Source organism: Penicillium pulvis, assembly GCF_028828015.1.
Source record: "Penicillium pulvis strain IBT 33274 chromosome Unknown contig_23_segment0_segment0, whole genome shotgun sequence".
Lineage (NCBI taxonomy): Eukaryota > Fungi > Ascomycota > Eurotiomycetes > Eurotiales > Aspergillaceae > Penicillium > Penicillium pulvis.
Window position 1 is genome coordinate 87,143 of NW_026643075.1, and position 24,675 is coordinate 111,817.

A 24,675-nucleotide genomic window follows, 5' to 3' on the forward strand; every position below is an offset into this window, starting at 1 on the left:
TGGTGTAACTAATAATTCCCAGAATCCACAAAACTTACCGGTCACCTGAAGTGTTAAGAGCCTTCCACCAAAGCTAAGCTGTGGACTACTCTGAAGATCGGCAAGACTCTAGATAGGGCATGATCTATCGGACGAGCAAGAACAAAAGGAAGACAGTCAACAAAGAATCCTGCACGTACCAAGCAGAGACACCAGTACTGCGGTTGGTCAAGGAAGATCCGACTCCATAGATCGAAAGCTCCAGGATCGTCTACCGAGGCTAGAGCTGAATGTGGTTTGATGTAGAGCCCTAAGCGACCTGTCTTGGCTGTTCATCATAGCTAGTCCGAGCGAGATTTGAATGGATTGATCAATAATAATGAAGTCATGGTCCCAGACTTCATGCTTGGGCCACTAGTTTGTGGGTTTATTGAAAAAAAAAAAAAAAAAAAAGAACCAATCGCCATCCTCTGTTCCTGGCAACAATTTTCTTATCAGTGGATCCTGCTGGTTACTATATTTGACGTGCATCGCCAAGACGCCGATCTTCAGGAACAGGAGAATCCTAGATGAACGGAGCTGTCTAATCAACTAAGGTTATATTTGATAGCACACACTAAAAATTATATAAGTGAAAAAAAAAATTGAAAAAATGAAAACAGGGAAATTAAAATTTTTAGGACTGCATGGCAAGCATCTATGAATCTGTCATACCTGTCATCAATGCAGCCCATACAGCGACCGGAGTATCGAATGGCCTGAACATCCAAATAGTCATGATAAGGATCTCCCCGTTGGTTGCCCAGCTTTACCTCAATCGCTCCACAAACGCCCAGGAAGACCCAGGCTGATGGTCACATAGTATATTTCTATTGACGGCGCTAGCAAATCTTCCGGACATGAAGACCTGATTTGCTAACCGGAGTTTATCCACTTCCTGAGCGTCATTAACAAGACCGATCTTCACTTAATCAACAATTTGTTCCAAGAGACTATATCTCGGACCGACCTGGAGGCGTTGGTAAGCATCATATGCCTTTACGTGAGGGCATTTGAAGTCAACATGATATGTTATTGTTGGCAGTATTTTATCATATATTGGATGGCTTGAGATTGGGCACTGAACTACACCATTGACCCTTCGAGACCGGCATAGTCTATCCAGCTAGTAGCTCGAGTATGAAAGATACTTGGGCAAATCTTGGCACAATCATTCAAACAAGTCCAGCCGCTGATACAATTCCATTGAAATAGGAAATCTTTCATATACATTACATATATTGGTGGATGACTTGCCATCCTGTACCTGTATCTATGTTTCCCGCTTTTAAAATCTGTATGTAGCGCCGTAGATAATCCAAAAATTGTGTGGTTTTCAGTATATGTTGCTAGTCGACAGCAATTCGAACTACTCCACTTTAACCCCAATTGCGGCCGGATTGCACATATAGCGAGTTTACGGTTGGTCGACTTTCTGAATTGATTAATGAGAGCCCCGGCTGGAAGCCATAGATACCTAGGCTTGAATGTTTCATACTTCGTAGATAGTTCACCTTTAGTACCTTTACTTCAAATACAAAGCAGACATCTTTTCCTAATTCCGATTTCCTTTTTAAAAATCACGTGATGTGGCCGGTGTGGCGGTGCTCCGCGGGAGGATCCACTTCAGCCACATGAACTCGCGACACAGAAACTTCCGGGTGATAATTCGAACCCCACGATAACCAAACACTCACTTTTTGCCTTTTTGTTTGCTGGTGCATAATTCATCTGCAAAATGGCTCCTATCTCGATCGCGGACCTCGTGGCCGCCCTTCCCTCCGAGGACTCCTGGGGCCCCTCCTCCACCGCCGACAACATGTTGAACGGTGTGCCTTATGCCCCCTTCTCCAAGGGTGACAAGCTTGGCCGTATGGCTGACTGGACTGCCGAGTCCAAGGATCGTGAGCGTCAGGGTCGCCAGCAGTACAACCGTAACTTCAGAGGTATATCTCCAATCTTGCAACTTTTTTCTTAGTGCCCCACCGTGGCATGCCAATCTGCAGTCTACTGACTTGTATTTTTCGCTTCTATTAGACCAGCAGGTTTACGGCGCCGGTTCCACCAGCCTGTTCACCGTCCAGGCTGCCGAAGATGAGTCCTCCTTCTCCGTTGTCGACAACACTCGTACCTCTACCAAGCGCACCTTTGGCCGTGGTGGTGGCACCGTTTTCCGTGGTCGTGGACAGCGCGGCGGTGTGGCTGGCCAGCGTGGTGGTGGCCGTGGTGGTTTCCAGCGTGCTGGTGGTGGTCGTGGCCAGGGTGACCGCTCCTACGACAGCCGTGGCAACCGTGGTGGCCGTGGTGGCCGTCGCTTCGGCTGGAGGGATTACGACAAGCCCCAGCGCACTCGTGAGGCGTCCGTTAACGTTCGCCCCGACTGGCAGATGCTGGAGGAGGTTGACTTCAACCGTCTGTCTAAGCTGAACCTCGAGACCCCCGAGGGTGAGGACCTTGACTCCTATGGTTTCTTGCACTACTACGACCGATCCTACGACCGTCCCCCAGTCAAGAATGCCGAGCGCAGACTCCAGGCTCTCGAGCGTGCCGCCTACAACGTCACCACATCGCAGGACCCCATCATTCACGAACTCGCCGAGAAGGACCAGGCCACCGTCTTCGTCACCTCCGACATTCTCTCCATGCTCATGTGTGCTACCCGCAGTGTCTACTCGTGGGATATCGTTATCACCCACCAGGGCAACAAGATCTTCTTCGACAAGCGTCCCGGTGCTTCTATGGATCTTGTTAGCGTTAACGAGAACGCTCAGGACGCTCCTCTCGAGATTTCTGAGGCCTCCGGCAAGCAGGAGCAGATCAACACCCCCGGTGCTCTTGCCATGGAGGCCACTTTCATCAACCACAACTTTGCCCTACAGACCGTGACCGAGTCCGAGGATGCCAAGATCTCCTTCGCTCAGCCCAACCCCTTCTACAACGAGGCCGAGGAGACTGATCCCCTCGCCTCCAAGGGTTACAAGTACCGCCGTTTCGATATCTCCTTGGAGCGTGATGAGGAGCCCCTGCAGCTTATTGTCCGTACCGAGGTTGACGCTGTTATGAAGAGCCCCACCGGCGGCCCTGACCAGCAGTTGATCGTCAAGGCTCTCAACGAGTTCGACAGCAAGGCCATTGGCTCTGGCGGTGCCCTTGACTGGCGCAGCAAGCTCGTCTCGCAGCGTGGTGCCGTTATCGCCACTGAGATGAAGAACAACTCCTGCAAGCTCGCTCGCTGGACCACCCAGGCTATCCTGGCCCAGGCCGACGGCATGAAGCTTGGTTTCGTGTCCCGTGCCAACCCTCGCTCCGCCGCTGGCCACATTATCCTCGGCGTTGTTGGTTACAAGCCCCGCGAGTTCGCAGCTCAGATGAACCTGAACCTCGGCAACGGTTGGGGTATTGTTCGCACCATCGTGGACCGTATCCGTGGCCTAGATGCTGATGAGCCTGCTGATGCTCTGAAGAAGTACGTCCTCATCAAGGACCCCAACCGCTCTGTGCTCCGTCTGTACAGCGTGCCTGCCACCACCTTCGAGGAGGATGAGGAGGCTGAGGTTGAGGAGAAGAACGAGGAGGATGACGAGGAGAATGATGAGTAAGTTTCCATGGTCTGATGTCTTTCTTGTTGGATTAGATTCCTATCTGTTTCTTGAATTGTGCATATCTGCAAAAGTTTGATCAAAGCTATGAACCAAATCTTTATGACTTCTACAAATATTTTTTTTCCAAGGTCATGTATCTCTGAAATAAACCGGCTCAACTCAAGTTCATCCAAGCATGCCATGGCTCATGAAAGTCCGTTGTCCCATCCAGCCACTCTAAAAATGGTTCCCGGTCATCAAAATCAATGCCATCCAGTAAATCCGAATTCAAAAGGGCTGACTCGTCGAGATCAAGCTCTGTCGTGGAATCCAATGCGGACGAAGCGGCCCACGTAGGCGCTGAAAGGACCTGATCCAAAACGTGACGGATGGCCCGGTGGCCCTGTTGTGCAATCTGGTAATTACCATCATCATGTTGAACCATAGTCTCCAAATACGATGCAAAAACACTGAGCTTCTGAATGATCTCAGAGCGCGGGAAAGCTGATGGCTCAAGGGTTCGTAATCGGGATTGCCGGAGAAGCTCGGCAGATAGAACTCCAGCTGGAGGAAGTCCGGTATTGCAAAGCTAATATGTTTTATAAGCAGTGTACCTGGTAAAGAATCGCCACTTGAATTGCCAGTATGTGTCTTACATTCCATGAGATCATTTGTTTGGAGATTTGAATTTCAAGCGTTCTGGCGACAAGGGACAGCATCGCACTCATGATTTCTAGCGAAACACTGATGATCCGGTCTGGTGACAGCTTGGTCTTCTTAAAAAGGTTTCTATAGAGCAGAAAATCGTTATAGATGAATTCTAGACGAATGTCAATTTGAAGACGATCATCAGGGGCATCTTTGGTCATGTAGCGTCCTATAGAATTCCACCGTAGAAAATCAGGCAGATTGTCGTATTGTTGATGCAATTCCCGTGATAAGGCCCTAGGTGGAGTCAATTTCAACCTCGTCATGCCCATGGTATTTCCACAGCTCTTACTCAACTCGTTCTGGCAAATCGTCGGTCGGGCGACCAAGCGATAGCTCCAGTGCCTTTTCACGGAAAATACTCGTCAAAAGACAGGCACGACCCAAAGCCCCCTTCTGGATATATCCTTCCTTGTTCCAGCCATCACTACTCAAATTCGCAATGGCTGCTTCTCGTTCCGCCGGTTCAGCGTGGATCTCGTCCCAACTGAGGTCTAGAGGCATTTGAATATCACAATACCGCCAGCATATTAGTGGAGGTCGCCCAAGAAATGTCGCAAGAGATTTGTCTACAGTATATGCTGCTACCATTGTCCTCCTCCGCATCTCGCCGAGAAAGAAAGGCACGTTGACCGGCTCTTGATGAAGTCCAAATGCGGAGAGAGTAGCAGCCATATCACCTAGCCGGCGCCAGGGTCGGTGGTCTTCAAAGTCCATGGTTAGATCCAACACAGGCTCTTCTCACTGTGTTTTGCAATCGTAGGACTTACCGCCATCGCCATATACGATTGTCAAAAGAGAGGTATGATGCAAAAGTAGTGAACATACTATGTCATTGATGATTCCGGCACTCTGGCAGAATTGTAGACAGAGATCTCCAGCTGCCACAGCGGTGACTTTGATGCTTTCTGCATCACCCAGCGCATCGAACGTCTCATCGGGGTCACGAAGGACGGCGTTAGCCGCCACCCCGACGAGAGTAAACAACAAACCTATCGTTTCCCAGCGTCCAGCTATGAAAGACACAAATTCCGTACATGTTGTATCTGAGTCGAGATAGATCGGTCGTGTCTGTTTCTCAAATAGCCTCCTGGACAGCAAAAGCATCTGCTTGGATTCATCAGCTTCTTCGCGTTGAACGGAGTGCCACATCTCTTCCGTGTGGCTCAAGATCAGAAGTGTAATTGGCCAGGCGAGGGTCCATCCTTTCCAGATCTTGTGTCGGGCAGTCAACATCTCCCGGTACAAGGAAAGATGTTTCAGGGGTACCAACACTCGTGCGCCACGCTGTATGCGCTCAATATTCACGGTAAAAGCACCTGGGGCTGGCGATATACCTTCCAGTTCCAATCCGCTGTCGCTATCTCTAAATGCGTCCGAGTAGCTAGTGTGGCCAAGGAAACCTGGCGCGAATGTAGTGGCCTTTCTTTGGCTCCAATCATCAGAGCTAATGCTGAACTCTGTCGACTCTTTAGGCTCTTTAGGCTCTTTAGGCTCTTTAGGCTCTCGAACTCGTACTCGTTCCTCCCGTGGTGGGACTACCCGTGTGAGGGGTGATGGGTGATAGACGCAGAGGTGTTGTCTATCGCGTCGTATGCAGCGGCCACAAACTGGGGTCGCATGATCACACCGTAGCTTTGATTTGCGGCATGGCTCACAGGACCACAGTTGACCGTTGCGGCGAGTTGTTGGCATTTTTAGACATAATACACATGGACAGTACATTCAAGACATCCAAAGATCCAAGATGCGGAGAGCAAGAAGTTCGGAGTTCGGAGTTGAACAACGTTGGTTCATTATAGGTTAGCGCTAAGTTGGTTATTTCTTGGCAATCCGAACTCCGAAGTTGGTATACATTAATAGTCTAAATAAGAGAGATTTAAACCCCAATTGCATCCCATCTCATGCTCAGTATTGTTTTGTATAAATCTAGCCATCGTGCCCCCAACTTCACTCGGTCTCAATACACACACAAGTTGGCTTTGCACTATGTCCAAGATCAACCAAGAGAAAGAAAGTGTCTGGCGAAAGTTCATTCGGTCATCGGTATGTTGTCCTTGTTAATGAAAGAAGTAACATACTGATATTGAGTAGAAGGGTAGCACTCAGAAGAATGATGCAGCACCTCTTATTACGCCCACTCGGCAGTCTCCTGCAAGAGAGAAAGAGAGCCTAGGCAAGCTACGGGTTAAGAAAGCTCCATACAGTAAGGTGTGACTGATTCCGCTTGGCCAAATTCTTATCTAACTTGATGCATAGGCATCTCAAGGCATTCTCATCTAACTTGAAGTGTTGGCATGATCCCAATGAATACCATGAGGTCTTGATTCTCTTCAACGGATATTGTTTTTATGTAGTCTATGTCTAATCTCAACATTCAGAATTGTTTTAGTTCACCAGATGAATGAGTAGCAGCTCTAAATTACTTACAGTACCTAGCTTTTATTCACCTTCCTCTCTTCTCCCATACTCGCATTGAAGTTGTACACGGGAAGGGTGGGCCCGCAAATAAGCACAAGCTTAACTCAGCCCCGCTCTCTTACTTCAATGGCCGATCATTCGATATGGTAACACCTTCTTCCTCGAGTCAGCATCCGGAACTTGTCAACATTTGCCCCCTCCCCCAGAGCTATATATTCTCTGCGCAATTTCCGATCTCTCCGAGGGTGGTTATCGGCCTCATTATCTGTCTTATTATTGGGACACTTCACAAACGACCGCGTAAGGCACGGCTTCAATTACCACCAGGCCCATCTGGAAATCCCATCTGGGGTCATCTTTGCATGGTCCCGAAGGATCATCCAGAGCATCGATTTGTTAAATGAGGCGAGGTGTACAACTCTGACATTCTTAATTACAACGTGTTATCCCGGTCAGTCATCATACTCCACAGTGTGGAAGTGGCACACAATCTTCTAGATAAAAGAGGGGCTCACTATGCTGACCGACCACGCTTTGTGGTTCTTGAGGTGATGGGATGGGGTGTCACTCTCACGTTCCTGCGCTGGTCACCACGATTCAGACTCCATCGGAAACTTCTTCAGCAGTCTTTCACTCAGTCTGCCTGCAAACCATATCGCGGGCGATCCAGCAGGAAGAGGCCCGACGAGCCGCTAAAGCAAAGTTGGGCAAACCATAAGACTGGGAGATTCTTCTACGCCAATTCTCTACCGCCGTCGTGTTACGTATTAACTTTGGTATTGAGATTCAAGAAGAGAATGATTCCTATGTATAGATGGCGATTGATGTGAAAGAAGCTACTAGAAAAGGCGGGGTGCCTGGCGCTTCCATCGTGGATCTGATTACTATTCTCCGCCATCTGCCTAGTGTTTTTAAGATCTTAACTGCCTTTCAGCCACTTACCCATGCCCGCCGCACCAAGCCTTCTATTTAACTTTTGTATGATGCACTATGGGAGGCTACTGAAACGCTCGTTCGGTCGGGGGCCGTAACCTAGCCCTCTTTTATGTGTAAATATTTTGGTTGATATATCTCTAAGAAGAACGGCAAGCCCAATAAGGCGACAATAGCCGATCTAAAAGGCGCGGTAGGTGTAATCTCCATCGTAGGAGGTAATACCACTTGGTCCACCGTGGTCGTGTGTATTCTAAATTTGATGACCTATCCGCAGATCTAAGCCAAAGTCAAATAGGAGATCGAAAAGGTGATCGGTCTGGATGAGCATAGCAACATCCATCGCCTTCTAGATTTCGATAATAGACCATAGCTGGGATATCTCGAGTACGTGATCCAAGAAGCGACTCGCTAGGCGCCTATTTCCCCTCTTGGCGTCCTATATGCCTCTCTTGAAGATGATATCTATAATAGCTATCAAATCCCTAGGGGATCGGTTGTACTTGCTAATGTGTGGGCAATGTCGCGAGATGAACGTTATTACTCATCTCTGGAGGACTTCAGCCCTAACTGATATATTTTGAAGTCAGAAGGGGGCAAGGGGGAGCCTTTACCAGAAGGTCCATTTGGGTTTGGAAGAAGGGTTTGCCCTGGTGAACACCTCGCCCTTGCTGGGGTCTATATAATCCTGGCAACCTTGTTGGCCACGATGGACTTGAACTGTCCTATACATGAAAACGGGGAAAGGATTGAACCTTGCGTGACATTCTCAAATAGATTGGGTGGTGTGCCTGATAGCTTCCAGTGTGTCATCACCCCCACATTCGAAAGAGCTCGAGAATTGCTTCTACAATGATATTAAGGATCGCCACGCGCATTTTCCCGAGGTCGAATTTGCGACGATTACTTTGTAAAACACTACACGCCCAGGTCTGGTAATGGGGTTGATCATAATGACTTCGAGTAAAGTAACAGCTTCCAAGCCAGGAGACTGCCCATGTTTCAGGATGCAATGAAAATGAGAAGAAAAAAAGAAAAGAAAGGGAAAGAAAAAAAGGGGGGGTCAAAAGGTCGATAAAGGACAAGATATATCACACGTATGAAGGTCAGGGGCAACCCCATTCCACGGGGCCAAGGACCAAAATATAGATAAAAAAAAACGACTCAACTCCCTAGGTCCACGGCGCAGCCACGACCGTTTTCACTGTATATACATCTTCAGAGGAATGGTAAGAAAGAGGAAAAGAAGGATGGTAAGGAACAACACAAAGACGAGGCCAACATGGCTCCCGCTCGGGTCGACAGGAAAAGAGACCGAAAGCAGTGAGGGCAGGCACAGGTTCACCCCGTAATGCACGCCGGAGAAGAGGAGAACAGAAAAGAAAAGGAAGGATTTTGCAGACATCAGGATCGTTATGGATTGCTTTCAGGGCAAGAAATTGAAAAGGCTTCAACCGTAGATGGAGTCGCCGCGAACACGGGAAATACCAAGGTCGACCTTGGTTCCCAGCACACTACTCAGGCAATCTATAAGTTCAAAGTCTTCGACAACCGCACCAAAGCCGTAGCAACGAACTTTGGTGTTCAAGGTGTCAATGATGATTTTAACGTCATCGCGACTTAAGGAAGGATAGAGCTCATGGTTCTTCAGGCATGAGAGTGCCATAATCGGGGTGATTTGACCCTCGGTCACAAGCTGTCGGCTGAGGTTGAGGAGCGTGGAGAGGTTGGGATGCGGAAGATCAGGTGCCTTGTGTGGGTATGTCTGATCAGGGGTGGTGTTGGCGATGTAGCTTGGTGGCGGGCAAGTGGCCATCAGTGCGTGGCCGGAAAACGGCATGTCTTCATCATCCGCTTCAGTGACAGACCGCCGACACAGGTAATCGGTGTGTTCACGACACGGTCCTTCCAATCTGTGAAACAAGGTTGGTTAGTGTACAAAAACGGGCAGCATGGGAAGAAACGACACACGTCAAGATGAAATCAATTTGAAGCTGGGGATCGCTTTCAAAGACACCCTTCAACATCGCAGGCACTGGCGCATCTGGGGCATGACATGCGGATCGATCCAAGGCACTCATCTGTTCTGCCGGGCCGGCGTGGTATACTTGCTGCTGGGGCGCAAAGGCCATGGGGGGTGACACCTCGGGATGTTCCACGCTGCCATTGGCGCGCGGGCTTAAGTCGGTTGAGATCGATGTGCCCGGAGTGGTATTGTGTTGGGTCATGGAGTTGGTAAAGCCGGCCGTTTGGGATCCAATGCTGCTTCCTGCGACCGGACTGGACTGGTATCCGCCGACCGAGGCACGCTCCGCCCGGCGTCGCTCGAGCTCTGGCTCGAATTGAATTCCGTTGGCGAGCAAGATTTCTTTGAGAATTTCGTTCTCGTGTTGCGCAACATTGATCATCTCCTTCTGTTGCTGAATGGTGACATTCGCATCGGAAATCTCGTTCGTATAGGCTTCTCGTAGTCGCGATACCTCGGTCTCCAGTGCTCGCATGTATTGTTCTTTCCGTTCTCGGTGGGTTCTATTTGATCCATCATCGATCAGCCATGGGCTGTTCCGCACTCCAAACCAACGGGGAATTTTGAATCCTACCTCTGAGCCTGTCGGTTCAGTTCCTGTCGCCGGGTAAGGGCTGGCTTGCTATCGGGCTTTGGACCTCGGCGCTTTGGTGTTTGGCCATCTAGCTTCAGAGTTAGTGGCATGATCAGGTCGTATGGGAGCAGAGGGCCCACCTCGAGTGGTTTTCTTCGGACCAGCTTGGGCCTGAAACATTTTCTTGAATTCGGCGCCAAAGCCGCCTCTGGTGGGAGTCTCTGGTTGTTCTACAATGGATTGCACCATGTCCCGCGGGGACGTTGGCGCAACACAGATTAGCGGTTTGACATAAAGAAGTTTATTTCCAAAATCCGAGCCATGCTGGAAATTTCCTCTGGTCGCTGGATCTCTTCCTCTCTTCCCTCTGATCTCGATCTTGAGATCGAGATCGAGAACGAGAAGATTACGGACCAGCGAAGTCGCGAACCACCGGTCGCATCAAGCCACAACACTTACCAGGGTACTGTTGCATATCCATCGGGTACACCCCGCCACTGTCCATGGTGAGCAAGGGGAAATGAAGGTTAAGGGGAGGAAAAAGTCCGAGCGTTGCACCGTTGAGAAAGAGAGAAAGTGGAGAGAGAGAGCGGATAGATGAAATAGAGGTAGAGGACTTCTTGGCGTAGTTGATGTTGTACCTGTGAAGATAGCCTTGGAGTGGATTTATGATCATTATCATCCTTACGAAACCGGTTTTTAATCTGCAAATCAAATCACTTCAATATGTACAGCAAAAGGGGGACAATAGAAGATCGCTATAGAACGTGATTGGCTTTGGTGGTGGATTTGCCAGTATTTGAGATTCTTTACATCTGTACATGTACATGATCTCACATTATTTATTCTTCACCCTAGGCTCCACAAACGGTACCGTTTGGCTTGTCTCTTCTCCACCTCTCTGTTCTCTACGGTACAAGATTCTCTATTCTCGACTTCGTACAGGACTGCTCTCTCTTCCGAAGCCACATTCCCGTACTTTTGCCGGGATGTGATGTGACCAGTCCCAAGGATCCGAAAAATCAAATATTGGGGGGGGGGGAAAAGAAATCGATAGTGCCCCTGCGTCTTTGACAAATACTCAGATCGGTCAAATCGGGGAATGGAGATCCTCGTCCATGTTTCTGCCCCCAGTAGGGCTCAGGACGATGCACGATACCGTGCTCAGGTTGCCGCCATCCTGGCCCAGTCCACGGACACCCGCGATAGCCCAACGCAGTCAGCCGTTCATTCCGTCTCAGTCGACCGGCAGGATCCCCCCTGCGGACTGCCTCGCTCGGACCATCTGGCGACTCCAGCTATTCCTCTTCCAGAATCGGCCCTCAAGCCCCAGCCGATCGCTACCGAGATCGGTTCCAGCCAGGCGGTACCTTTAGATCTTGTCCATCAGCCTGTGTTAGATTCTCTCGATAGTCTGATCAGCGTCATCCCAGAGTCTTTGCCGGACATATGCCAGGCTTCTCACTCGGATCCAGATCCATTTGTTGGATATCTGGATCCACCGACGGGAAACAATCCGCCTAAAAAACGCCGGATCGACTCTGCTTCCCAGAAACATGGACTGGCCATTTCAAGCACCACATCGATAGCCACCACTATTGCGCCAGATTCACCACCACTTCCTAATGATACTCATGCTTCCCCTAGTCCTCTTCCTACGCTTATACCCACAATTCCATGCAAAGCTCCACATCATCCACCCCTTCCCCTAGAGATCCGACCCCCTCCACCACCCATTTCTACTTTCCCCTTCACCAGTCATATCACCCCGACACTTTCAATGCTCACGGAGCGACTCAAGCCTACACGGACCTATAAACCACGCTACCAGACTCGGTCCCTGGATCCACTCGAGCGCGGCTACTGGGCTGTCAATATCAACATCTGGCCGGAGAACCAGATCGGACAGGGAAAGGACCTGGAGAATCGACCAAACCCAAATGCAGACCCGGAATCGGACCCGCAAACTAATGTTGATGGCCCATCAGAAGCGGATCAAATTCGAGATTGGGATGTCACCTTTTTCGATCGCTTCTGGTCCTTCCTCTCCGACTTTGTGGGCAAAGACGCCCGCGCCGGTTGGGGTGTCTGGTGTTTTCTCGAGCATGCACCTTTACCGGAATTCCTATCCACTGCAAGATCTGGGGAGGTTGCGATGGACAGATCAGTTCCGGTGCTACTAAAGGTTTATGCGTGGGGTGAGGTAGCCATGCACATGTATCTGCTCTTGTTCTTAGCGAGTGAGCGGCGTATTCGGAAGATGGGGCCACAATGGAGGGACTCATCCGATGCAGTGGTGATTCAAATGCCATGATCTTCAATGGTTGATTCACCCTTAACCCTCGAACTTAGCCATATGCATGTGTACTGTACCCAGAAAAAATGTTTGGGCGCTGGCGTTAGATAAAGACATGAATGTATGAATGAATGGCTCTGTACGATCTACCACTGCTACGCAAGGAATGGAATATATTGAGATCTCCAATTTATTGTTACGAATGATATTGTACATGCAAGTTGAAATGCAGGGAGAACCCAGATCAAACAAAAGAAAGCTGAGGGGAATATCACTCGACTAAGATAAAGACACAGAAAAGAAATAAGAGAAATAGTGAAAGACACTGGCGGTGAGATGCAGGGAAAGAAACTGGAAAGGAAGGAAATGTTGCACGCAAAAAGACATAGATCCGCAGGGAAATTGTATGACGCCAAATAAGAGAAGGAGACACGCCGAGCAGATCCCATCCATTGCCTTGTCAAACGCCACGCACGCCTTGGTAGAACAGTTGTTGGAAAATAGGAACAATCACAAAAGTCGACTAATAGTTCAGCTCTCCACTACCGGAACCACCAACGGCATCCAGGTCCTCATAGCTCTTGAGGCTGCGGCCCTGGACCGCTTCACGTGGAGGCATGGCTTGGGACCCACCGCCAGCACCCATCGCATCAGGGAAAGGGTTGTTAGTTGGGACCATATTGGCAGCCGGGTGACCAGGAGGAACGGAGATGCCAGCTGGGGGAAGACGGCCACCAGGTCCGTACATGTTGGACATTCGGACGGGGCTCAAACGACCAGTGGGGCCGCCATTGTAGCCTCGGCGGCGGTCGTATGGCCCAGAACGGCTGTTATGACGGTTCGGACCACGGCGCATGACACCTGGTTGGTGCATGCCGGCGTCGCCTGACATGAGCATGTTTCCATTCCAGACACCAGTGGGTCCTGCGAGACCAGGCATCCCGGCTGTGGGGAACCCGCCAGGGAGGGCAGGATTGCCAATATAAGGCGCGTTGGCAAGGCTGAAGCCACGTGGAGTGCCACTCTGGGCACCACCGGCCATCGGGAAGTGGCCATTGCTGTTCGAATCAGATCGGGACGGAGCAATGCGCGCTGGATCTAAGACGTATGCATTCACAAGAGACAGCTGTAAGCAAAGTTAGCAACTATTGAATCCGCAGAAATACGACCAAAGAATATGGGGAAGGGAATGGTGAAACCCATACCTCTCGTTGAATGGTGTCAAGCCACTCTGTGTGGCGCTTTTCAATGTGCTTGTGCCAGAAGTTTTCGGCCTTGAATAATTTCGTACATTCAGGAACCTTGCACCGATAGCGTGAATCATCCTCCTGTTTTACGTATTTGGATAATTCCTCCTCTAAGGCTTGATCCACAGGCCTACCTCCAATTTTGCGCAGGTCGACATTCTCTGGTTCCAGGATTTGCAGCACTTTATCCTCAAATGTCTTCACCCAATTGTATGCACGTTGTAGCTGCTGCTCTGATTTGCTGAGTCGCGGTGGCCGCTTCTCCGCAACCGGTGAGCCTCGTTCTTCACCCTCTTCACTGGGTTCCTTTTTCTTGGATGGGAATGGTTGTCCCAAAGCAGTAGCGCGGGCGACTTGCTTGGCCTGGTTAGAAAGGCCAGATCGTGGGCGGCGAAGATGTCCACCGGGACATTTGCGACCAAGCTCATGAACCGAATCGCTTTCAAAAACACAAAAAAAGCAGAAGTTGTAGACTCGGCGTAGGTATTCGACCATAAGATCAAGTTTTTTCTTTTTTGCCAAGAGGTCCTCGTCATCAACCTCGTCTTCCTCAGATGCCTCCTTCTCTTCGCCCTCCTCCATCTCGCCCTCGTCGGGGCCGTCCTCATCGTATCCGTTGGACTGCTTCTTGATACTCACAGGTCCAGTGACCGGTGGCTGCAGCCAACCCTTGCCGCGCAGATCTTCAATCCGCTCCTCAATCTTAGCGAATCCATCAACACCCTGGCCCATCTCATTATCCAGCTTGGAAACCAATCGGCGAGCAAGGTCGAGATCACGATCGATTCGCTCAGGCGCAGAGAACAAATCCCAAAGCGCCTTCTTGCGTGGCTGTGAGGGTGGAACATGAACACCCACGTGGCAGACGAAGTCACCGTGGATAGGATCATGTATGGTCTTGTCATTGACAGCTTCTAGAGCCTTCTCCGCTGTGCCGAGGGTATTACCGGTATTGGTATCCATCTCTTCGCCTTCTTCCTCACGGCCGTCTCCTCGATCCACAGCAACAGTCTCAGCGGCAGGATTGAGTAAGATCCAACCAATGCGGTGGAACTTCTTGGACGGGTTGGGGTCGCTGAGGCTAAGCCATTTGAAGCCACCGTCACCCTCTCCGAGGTGTTCTTTGCAAAATTCCACGATATTATCACGACAGACATTCGGAGCCAAGGTCTTGATGAGCAGAGTGGGTTGAGATAGGGCTTCATCGCGGAGTTCGCCTCCTCGGACGGGCAACAAGTCGAGAACGCCCATGGTCTCACCCACAGCGGTTGTTTCACCTTCCTCCTTCTCAATCACACCACCAGCGCCGTCGCTTTCATTCTTGTAAATACCCTCAAGAGTGAAATCATCGAACGTACCCGCACGTATGTCGCGTTCCCACTGGTCGTAGGCACCTTTCCGGAATTGCATGAATTGGCTACGGAGGCGATCTCGCACTTCAGGCACGTAGCGCTCCTTGAACCATTCTTCGTTTCTGTGTTGCTGAACGAATTGGCGCCCCAGCTTAACTTGAATATCCACCTTGTATGCATCATAGGCTACTTGAATCTGCGAGTGCTCCTTCTCTCGATCATCACGGGCCTCGCGCTCTCCTTTTACTCGATCAGATGGATGACGACCACCATTCTTTGCCCGTTCCTTTTCTTCGTTGATCTTTTGTTCGGCTCTCCACCATTCCGCAAAGAAGTTGAACCCCACCGTGAAGTCAAGAGTGTATGGATTGGTGAGGGGGTTGGTTGGGGGTGGTCGCTTGCCCGCATCCTGGCCAGGCACATAGCGATCAATGTTGACAACATTGGGAGAAGGTGGGCGTCGACGATCCTCGCGCTCGCGGGCAGCATGTTCGCGAGAGTTATTGTAGAAGTCATCTCGACGGGTGTGATCAGATGGTTCGTAGCGGTCAATCATGGGAGACCGGGAGCGGCCACGGCCTCGGCGGCGATCCTGTGAGGCTGGAAATACTGTCAGTACTGAGGCTTCCATTCGCGCAAAATTCTCCAGCAAGCATACCCGGTGACCGGCGTCGGTATTCGGCAGGTGCTCGCCCGGAGAATGATTCCGCCTCGCGCTTTCTGCCGGGGGAGGCATAGGTATCATATGAATCCATGTTCATGTTCCCAGTATTTGGGTTGTCGTACAATTCCACGGCTTCTGCCGGAAATATGTCAAGGTGAATATCCCAAGAAAGTGGGTCGAGGGCGTTCAAATGTGAACGAAGCTTCCAGCGAAGGTCGAGTGGGTTGCACTCGCGCACGAAGGGCTAAGAGGTAGCATCGTTAATATGAGACCCAATCAAGTGGTAAAAGCGAAAAAGCGGTATGTGACGGCGAAGGGGAGGTTCATGAATAACATAAAGGACAAAAGGCTTGGGAATTGGACAAAGATGAGAAGAGGCGGTTGTCACGGTGGCCTTTGGAACGAAGTTCCTCCCGCCACATGGTCCCGGATGAGAGGAGGGAAGCAAAAGAGATGAGAAATTGAGACTGGCGGGTGCCAGTGTCCTGCAAGGTGGTCGCCATGGCAAGGCCTAGCGTGTACACCACTGACGAAGCAGGTGTAATGGTTCGGAGGGAAGAAACAAAAGATAAGCAGGAACAGGCATGAGACCAGAAATTGGGAACTGCATTGGCAGGGGATCAAGGCAGGAAAGGGATATAGACAAAAGGATTATCGAAAGAAAAAAGAAGGGTAGGCAACCTACAAGAAGCCTGAGCTAGAGTAATGAAAGCGTCTCGCGCAGGAGGATGAGGAAGGTGATTGGGAATGACTAAAAGCGACTTTGGAGAGAGCTGGAGAGCGCTAGCTTGGTTGGGACTAGCGTGGATATGGACCTGATGTCACCTGATCCGGTGTATCAAATGGAACAGAAATTGAGCAGAAATGGAATCGAGTACGAGCAGGAAAGATTAGGCGGAGAAAAAAAAAAGAAAAATGTCCAGATGGCCGGAAGAATGATTGGAGATGGAGAGGAGAAAGAGACTATCAAACAAAACACATGTAGTAAAACATTCAAATGGGCGAAAATACGCAAGCCAAAGATCCCGCCAATCATATCCTTCTTCTGTCCCTTGTATGCATGACTATTTATCTACTGTAGACTAAACAGCTCTGAGCAGACTTAGCAATCGTTCGTCTGCAACTGTCCTTGTGGGCGCTGGGCTTACCTGCATGGTATCCGGGCGCTAAACAGGCGCTGTGCCACTTATGACATAATCAAAAGAGATGCGATCAGTTGCAGTAACCTGAAAGTTCATCAATTCCATTGGCTTGGATCTCGGGCCATCTCATTCCGATAGGTTACGCTTGTCCAGGCCGTTGCAGTCACAAGAGACAGAAAAAAAAAGAGTTCTTCTCATTTCCAATTGAACCATTGCCGGGTCAATCAGAAGCTTCATAAACCCATACATCTCCAACCTCCATATACTTCTCACCCCACAATGGTCCGTGCACCACCATTTAACCAGAGTTCGCCCGAACACCACCCACACACCAACATTGACCATTGAGCGATGTCCGACCTTCTCAGCTCGCGCTGGGCTCCTGGCGCGAGTGAGTCCAGGTACACATCGCAAGAGCCACGACGCCCACGTTCCGAAAATCGAATACGATCCACAACCCCGGCGCTCTCGGGCCCTGGAGTTGCACATAGTCATGGGTACGGATCGGGGTCAGAGACAGCTATAGCTACAGGGACAAGGACAGGGACAGGTATCCTCCCACCTACTGAAGAACTCGCGCGCTTTATGAAAATTGTCGCCCGGCTACGATGGAAACTTCCCTTCCTAGCGGAGGGCTACCGCCTTGCGACGCTGGCCGTCAACGAACAAAATGGGATTTCAGCGGTGGACGTGACACAAGCAGAAATAATGTTCAAGATTGATTTCCATGAATACTACGCGCTACTCGAGCGAGCCATCGTGCATCTGCTGGCGGTATTCAATATCGCTGTGTCTTCCGTTGGGGGGCGGGGTGGTCGAGGTGGGGTCCAAGTGAACGGACATGCAGCAGGGATACACCGGTACCATGCGAACGTTTTAAAGGCATTAGAGGAAGAGACCACCCCTCTCACGCCAGTACTGGGTAGTGGTTATGTCTATGAATTGCTGCGAAAAGCGAAGGAGCTACGAAATCGGTGGAAGGGAGCCGACATGACCCAAGAAGAACGGGAACGCGATCCCTTTGAGGTTGGGAAGAAGATCTTGCCACTATCAAGCTTCAATTTCGATGAGATCTTAACAGGAATCTTTGGCGGCCTAGAGGAGGCTTATGTGCGCGCGCGAGCTCATGTTGAGCTATGCAGGCGTCCAGGAGATGTGGATAGTGAGACGGTAGGCCCGGAGTCGGATTGGGGGTTTATCGTGGACGCTATGGATTGGGAGGCAGTATGATGTCGTTATTACATTTGCATGGGTTTGGAGTTGGTATCTTCTTTGCGCACCTTTCTGTCGGTTCTAGGTCCGGCCTCTGGCATTGATGGGTGACTGGCTTCGCTTCACACTGCCCTGGACTTAGCGTTGTACTCAATAGACTCTGAGCGTCAAATCATGCCTTCCACGGCCCAACACAGCCTCTAACATCGGTTCCGTGGAATTTCATCAAAATACAAATGGTATCTTTATTGCGACGTTCAAGTATAAGCAGTGACAAATTGATTCATATCCATAGATCAGAGAAGAAAACCCAGTCTTTCCAAACCCAAAGCCCAATCTGTTTTTCCAGTGATGGAGACCCTCTCTAAATTCCCGACCGGAGACCCATAAACGCACAGCACAAAGACACCGAAGTAAACGCAAGAATTCGCCATGGCGCAGAACCAAAAACCAACGAAAACAATGGGTAGTAGAGACAGAAGACACAAACCGGACGGGGAAGTAGCTGTACTGTTGGCATATACACAAAATGATGAAAGCCGGTGAGCTTTCAAACCGGAAGACAGGAGGGAATATGGTAGTGTGGCTTGGTCAAAGAAGCCAGAGATAGAGTTTTCCGTTTCAAAAGATCTCACGTCAACATTGAAGCTCATTAGCATTGATGTTTGGGACATTCCCGCGTGATGTGACGATGATCCTCCAGGGCACGCTGACAGCCATGTCCATCGGGGGAAATACTTTGAGGGTGGTAAGCAGACAATGAGGAGAATTGAGAATTTCGTCCCCGCAGAAGCTATACACAAGACGTCATGGGGTAGATAAGAAAGAAATGAAGAAAACTAAGGATGAAGAAAGAGCACGAGTAGAAGTCAAAGGGGGTTGGGGGATCCGTACACATCGCTCGCTAGAGATAAGGTCCAAAAAACGTCCATCCATAAAGCCGTAACGACAAAAGAAAAGAGACAAAGGAGAAGAAAAAAAATATAAAAACACCAGTCACCGAAGCGTATCATGAGTTCAAACGAGGCATTCAACCGTCATCATCAGAGGCGTCAGCAGAGTCTTGCTCACTTGCCTCGGCACTCGCGATGATCTTAGTTTTCTTGGAATTTACTTGATCCTCATTCACTTCACTTGACTTTCGTTTGGTGGAAGAGCCATTCTCTCTTCCCATGATCTCGGCTAGCGGGTCTGGGTCTCCCTCGGCGACCTTCTTGTCCATGGCAGCTACCTCATCCGCCGTCAAGAAACGGCCACCAGGACCACGAGGTCGGCGCATGGCGTGATTGTGTCGTGATTCATGAAGGTAGGGCTTCCGGCCCTTGGAAGTTAAACGCAACTGTTCCTCCAGCTTCTGTCGAGCAACCCGGCGCTTCAGAATGCGGTGGAACTGCTTGGCATTCACGTACAGGGGAGACTCCTCCTGGTTATTGCTAGCCACCATCTCAGGGGACGGCTGGTGCGGTTGCACGGCCGCTTGAGGACCGCCCATTGGGGGAGCTATGGAGGGTCGGCCAACATGGTTCATCACGGGCTGCGCATTTTGCACCCCAGGACTTCCCACGTGGCTCATCCGCCGGGGAGGCAACTGCGCATTTGGAGGCATCTGAACTTGTCCACCCATCGGGGGCATCTGGCCTGCCATCTGCGGTGGCGACCGCGGATTCCGATCCTGCTTCATCTGTACCCCGGACGACATACGCGGTGAGCCTCGCGACCCTTGAGCCATCTGTCCAGTCACATCCTGATGCAGCGGGTAGAACTGTCCGGATGCGGCTGCAGTGGCCATCGCGGCGGCTTGCGTGGGGGAGATCCCGTATGTCTGGGGCATGGCTGCGGGGACACCATAGCCCTGAGGGAAGTTCATTTGTTGATGAACAGCGCCCGGCGCATTTTGTGCCTGCTGGTAATGCTGTTGCGATGGGACGATGGGGGAGGTCTGATGGGCAGGGTGTGTCGGTTGCATTGGAGCCTGGGGATTGGTGGGGGATGCCATGGACCCGACGGGGGCACCAGGGTTCTGTGGGGCCGCTTGGTAAGATCCAGGTATGTGCGACGGGGCATGCGGATGTTGGCCATGAGGCTGTTGATACTGCGGAGGGTACTCCATGGTTGCGAGGGAAAAGGAAAGTCGCGACGCGACTGTTCTGTCACACGGTGTGACAGGGGGCAAGAAGAGGGCGTTAGAATGACGGGATCCACCCAGTCAAATGGAACTCAGTTAGGCGCAGCGACGGATTAGGTTCGTCGTCAAAGATGAGTGATCTAGTTAGATGCGAAATGCGAAATCTGTTTGGCAGACGGCGCGGGTCAATGGCACGTACGGCGCGTGCTGACGGGGAGATGGTCACCACAGTTGGCGTGGGTGGTCGGTGATTCGACGGAGCGGGGCACAATAATCTGCAGGCCCGGGTATTCGCGTCAGCAACAGCGCAGGACCGAGCAGTCACTGGATTGAAGGGACACTGGTGGGGGCATGCGCTATGGCGAAACGGAAAGCACAGGGACTGGGCGCATACCTTAGCTACTAACTGCAGGCACCACTAACCAGGACGTGGTTTCTATGGTCTGAACAAAATTCTCCAGACCTTTTTGTCAAACAGGAATCCCGAAACTCGGAGGGTTTTGGCTCTTTTGTGCAAATCGGTCTATGTCCACCGTCGGGTGTAACGTGGTTGGGCTGTGATGCAGCAGACCGGGGGATGATGCGCCCCTCGACTCGAGCTTTGATGCGTTGTTCACAATGATGCCACCCCGATACTTGAGGCTACGCAGACTATTTCCAGGCACAGGCCTTTTCCAGAATACACCGAGGCTGAGTGTGGCTCGGCCACTTCCAGCGCAAAATCCGGGGAGGAAAGGCACCCGGGCTTGCGGGTGTACAGTGAAGAAAAGTGGTCGGAGATGTCAGAGCACAGTTGTAGGCTCCACGAATCAAGACTGCGCCAGTTAGTCTTTCCATGTTCTGATCTGATTTCCCAGAAGAAGAGTGATGCGTTGGCAAATTGGAGGGGGTGGGATCGCAATCCAAGGCCATGGTAAGCTTGCATACCCAGAAATGGGTTAGGCCCCAAGGCGAAGGGCGAGTGGATGCATGCGTTGGCACGGGAATAATTGGGGCAATTGCTGCAGATGGGGGGAAAGAGTTGACATACCTTGTCGATCGCGGTCTTAGGTTTCTGCAGCCAAAGCAAGACAGATCGTAAGGCTGGACAGGGGGGACGAATGGAAACGCGTGCAAGAAATCCCGATGAAACCGAGCCTAGATGTCATGTATTAGATGCAAATTGCCACGAGCGATGATGTAAACCGGCGATCGAGAGGAAAGGTGACACATTCAATATCAAAACAAGTAGATAACCAACGAGAATACATGAATCGCGTGGGCGGGCATATCAAAAGGGAAACAACCAATGGTAATAGAAAGCTCGATGAAACACGGCGTAGCCGCTTTGCATGGGATGGAGCGCGTTGTTTTGGCACGGGCCGAGCACTAAAAAAAAAAAACGCGCACGCAACGTGGGATTGGAGATTGGGAAGGGGAATTACCGGGGGGAACCAACAGCGGAATCGAAGCTTCAAGGGATACAATGATTGGAAGAGATCAAGAGAGGGGAGGGGATTCCAAAAAGAGGGGAAAGAGACCAACGAGACCAGCGAGTGGGAAAGGCGGTGATGGTTTTGCGGGAGTCTCTGTGCGCAGGCACTAAAAACCAAACCCACGTTCAAGCCTCTTCAAGCCAAGAATCCTCAATTATCTCTCTATATCATTCCCTGAAGAGAAATTCAATAGTCAAAGATGATCTTGACCCAAGCCTTGAGAGCAAAAGAGAGAGAACGTTGGCAACAAGCCAAACGTGGGTCGAAGTGTAATCATCAAAGACGATGATTCATGTTTGGGGGCAAAGAAGAGACCAGGAAGAATAGGACAATGGAAAAAGCCCCCAAAAAAGAGCCAAAATCAAATAGAAAATAAAAAATGTAAAAAGGAAGAAAAGCATATGAATCCAAGGAACAAAAATACAAGGCGAATTCAAAGATAAAAGTTCACTCATTCAAAACTAACGATCATAGATCATAGGGCAGTATCGAGTCCATGCATCACGTACCGTAGCAGATCGATAATCAAATCCACTCAGATAACAATCTCTCGGAGATCTCGACACCTGAGGGAAAATCCAAGGTGGGAAAGCACGATGATTGGGCTCACCAACTGGACCAAGGTGGACGAATGATAGGGAAAAGGGCGAAGTAAGGGTGGCCGACTCTGTGCGATGGTTGGCAGGAGGAAGCTTGGGAAAGGGGACGGGCAACCAACGAGAAGAGGCAGAAAGAGGAGGGAAAGGGCGAAAAGGGGCGAGATGGGGCACTTTAGTATTTTAGTACCGGCTTTCTCTTCGACTGACTGGCCGACGATGACTTCCTCTTCCCTCGGCGACGTATCAGAGTACGTGGACCAGTGGGGCCCACATTATGGGTCTGGTATGGGTCTGGTAATGCGGCCCAATACCCTTGCATTACACTGGAACTCCGACGCGATTCCCATGGAATGGGGGCCATAATCAACAAGATTTCACAGATGATCTCTGATGAGCCATATCATTGGTAGAGGTGGTTGGGGTCTGTAAGGTACGGTCACGGTGAGATGTCCAGGATGGTAATCATGGTATTGTCTTAGTAACGTGCAACCCGGCCATCCCGGAAGTCACGAGAGTCATGTGCAACCCGGGGTCGAACCACCCTGAGGCGGTGAGTACCCAAAAGTAATCTGGTTTGCTGTTCAGCCAAGGTATTGTCTGGAATTATGTACTCCGTACTGATTCATAGTTACCTGATTCTGGTAAATCCCTCTCAGCCCTTCGCCTAAATCCGAAATGAGGTAGCATCCTGGGAGGGATCATTGGGGGACTCTCGGCCCTCGCTCCTGTTTGGGTCTCGGGACCCATGCCCTTACCCCATCAATGTGTTACCGCGCGCTCCATGGTGATGAGATCCTAGCGAGTCCTAGCAACGCGATGATCGGCGTCAATTTCAATCTCAACCATCTGAACAAGCTTGCTTTCTTCCCTGTCGTCCGGGGCGGTCAGTAAATCTGAAGCTTCTTGATCAGAACCCTGTCAGACGAAATTATGACGCAAGAACGCCATGCCCAACGGTGGCAATTTAGTGAAACACAAAATATAATGACAACAAATGACCTAATATGCATCGCCTTGTCACATCACGTTTGGGGGGGCGAGGCGCCCACGATGTTGTACGGCGCCCACATCTCCATAATAGTTACTGCTCTACTAATCAACATAGCCTCATCTCATACAGTACCCTATCCGTGGATGGGGGTTACTTGGTGTTGGCCCACGTGTGAACCGTCAACTCTATAACCAAGTGACCATTCATTGCTTGCCAATTTTACGGGTCCCCATCCCCTGCGAACCCCACGTTTGATTTGGGCTTGACCGCCATGAACATTGTAGTCCGAGATAGACAGCACCCTCGACTTCGTTGTATGTACCAAAATAAGCGTAGTCTGAATCTCCCAAGGGAATAGGTCTTTTTATGGTAAGATTGATTCCTAGTGTTCATCTGGAAGTACAGTATCATTGGAAGCCCACTGTAAAATCACTTGGCCCCGTGGGAAATATATTTGGGGCTCTTTGTCAACCTTGGAACCAATAACGCAGCATATCCTTACCTCACCCACTTGGAATTATGGAGCTTACCTATGAGATCTGATAATTTTGATCCTCGAGTTGAGCCATAGGTAATCTTTAAATACAATGACTTAGAAAAGTCTATTGGGCTCTATTGGTGGACGCCGATAACATTGCCAGGTGAATTCAAGATGATCTATCATTCCACAGAATCAAACCTCGTTCGTTTGTTGCAAGATTCCTTTGCGATCACCTGCTTTGTAACCGTATCTGCAAGACACCCAGGGCCACCTGTCTCACTGCATTCCACTGTATGCCTCGTACCAGGGACAAAGACTTCATTATCATTACCGCGATATTGACTCGTCGGCATTTCGTTCCAGAGCTAGTGACCGCTTACCTCAGCAAGGGGTCCCGCTCCGGAGCAGGTGGCTTTTCTACATGAATAAGTCGAGTCAAACAGTAATCACTGTCGATACAGTTTACTGTCTCGAGTCTTCGCCATTGAAGTCGCGGCTCTTGAGTCGATCGACCTGACCCTTCCAACCACCCCCCGCAACACCTCGGTGACCCACCCCACACTCAACAAAGACGCGTTCAATATTCGCTACATGACGTCTTTGTTGACATCGACTGTTTCCGACTTTCCTGCAACTCCGATTCGGACGGAAGGACCGAGACGAACTTCTAGCACATTTCAATCCGGGATCCTTGCGACATAACCCGAAGCCGCGCTCCACGGGGAGTTGGCGCATCGCTGCATCTCCCGTCACCGCTCGTGTTACCCCTGCAAACACCAAACCTCCCCCCCCCAAAGCAGTCGATCCCTGACGCACCCCCAGTGTATGGG

General features: G+C 50.5%; 8 protein-coding genes across 8 annotated transcripts; 4 read left to right on the forward strand and 4 right to left on the reverse strand.

Moving 5' to 3' along the window:
• Positions 1-1,756: 1,756 nt before the first annotated feature.
• On the forward strand, positions 1,757-3,617 carry N7503_004305 (eukaryotic translation initiation factor 3 subunit D; the record flags this gene model as incomplete). The annotated part of the gene is made up of 2 exons (XM_057063852.1): positions 1,757-1,964; positions 2,056-3,617. The coding sequence occupies 2 exons, from the start codon at positions 1,757-1,759 to the stop codon at positions 3,615-3,617; spliced, it is 1,770 nt and encodes a 589-aa protein (XP_056921595.1).
• Positions 3,618-3,774: 157 nt separating this feature from the next.
• N7503_004306 (uncharacterized protein) lies at positions 3,775-6,002 on the reverse strand (the record flags this gene model as incomplete). Its single annotated transcript, XM_057063853.1, has 4 exons — positions 3,775-4,188; positions 4,256-4,544; positions 4,600-5,011; positions 5,078-6,002. 4 exons carry the CDS (start codon positions 6,000-6,002, stop codon positions 3,775-3,777), a joined length of 2,040 nt encoding a protein of 679 aa, XP_056921596.1.
• Positions 6,003-6,296: 294 nt separating this feature from the next.
• N7503_004307 (uncharacterized protein) lies at positions 6,297-6,524 on the forward strand (the record flags this gene model as incomplete). The annotated part of the gene is made up of 2 exons (XM_057063854.1): positions 6,297-6,353; positions 6,402-6,524. 2 exons carry the CDS (start codon positions 6,297-6,299, stop codon positions 6,522-6,524), a joined length of 180 nt encoding a protein of 59 aa, XP_056921597.1.
• Positions 6,525-9,111: 2,587 nt separating this feature from the next.
• On the reverse strand, positions 9,112-10,766 carry flbB (the record flags this gene model as incomplete). The annotated part of the gene is made up of 5 exons (XM_057063855.1): positions 9,112-9,574; positions 9,633-10,190; positions 10,262-10,349; positions 10,402-10,491; positions 10,721-10,766. 5 exons carry the CDS (start codon positions 10,764-10,766, stop codon positions 9,112-9,114), a joined length of 1,245 nt encoding a protein of 414 aa, XP_056921598.1.
• A 597-nt stretch (positions 10,767-11,363) lies between these two features.
• On the forward strand, positions 11,364-12,575 carry N7503_004309 (uncharacterized protein; the record flags this gene model as incomplete). Its single annotated transcript, XM_057063856.1, has 1 exon — positions 11,364-12,575. The coding sequence occupies one exon, from the start codon at positions 11,364-11,366 to the stop codon at positions 12,573-12,575; it is 1,212 nt and encodes a 403-aa protein (XP_056921599.1).
• Positions 12,576-13,080: 505 nt separating this feature from the next.
• N7503_004310 (putative arsenite resistance protein Ars2) lies at positions 13,081-15,911 on the reverse strand (the record flags this gene model as incomplete). Its single annotated transcript, XM_057063857.1, has 3 exons — positions 13,081-13,683; positions 13,763-15,756; positions 15,815-15,911. The coding sequence occupies 3 exons, from the start codon at positions 15,909-15,911 to the stop codon at positions 13,081-13,083; spliced, it is 2,694 nt and encodes an 897-aa protein (XP_056921600.1).
• Positions 15,912-17,313: 1,402 nt separating this feature from the next.
• Positions 17,314-18,192, forward strand: N7503_004311 (uncharacterized protein; the record flags this gene model as incomplete). The annotated part of the gene is made up of 1 exon (XM_057063858.1): positions 17,314-18,192. One exon carries the CDS (start codon positions 17,314-17,316, stop codon positions 18,190-18,192), a length of 879 nt encoding a protein of 292 aa, XP_056921601.1.
• A 1,012-nt stretch (positions 18,193-19,204) lies between these two features.
• On the reverse strand, positions 19,205-20,284 carry hapB (CCAAT-binding transcription factor subunit HAPB; the record flags this gene model as incomplete). Its single annotated transcript, XM_057063859.1, has 1 exon — positions 19,205-20,284. One exon carries the CDS (start codon positions 20,282-20,284, stop codon positions 19,205-19,207), a length of 1,080 nt encoding a protein of 359 aa, XP_056921602.1.
• Positions 20,285-24,675: the final 4,391 nt, after the last annotated feature.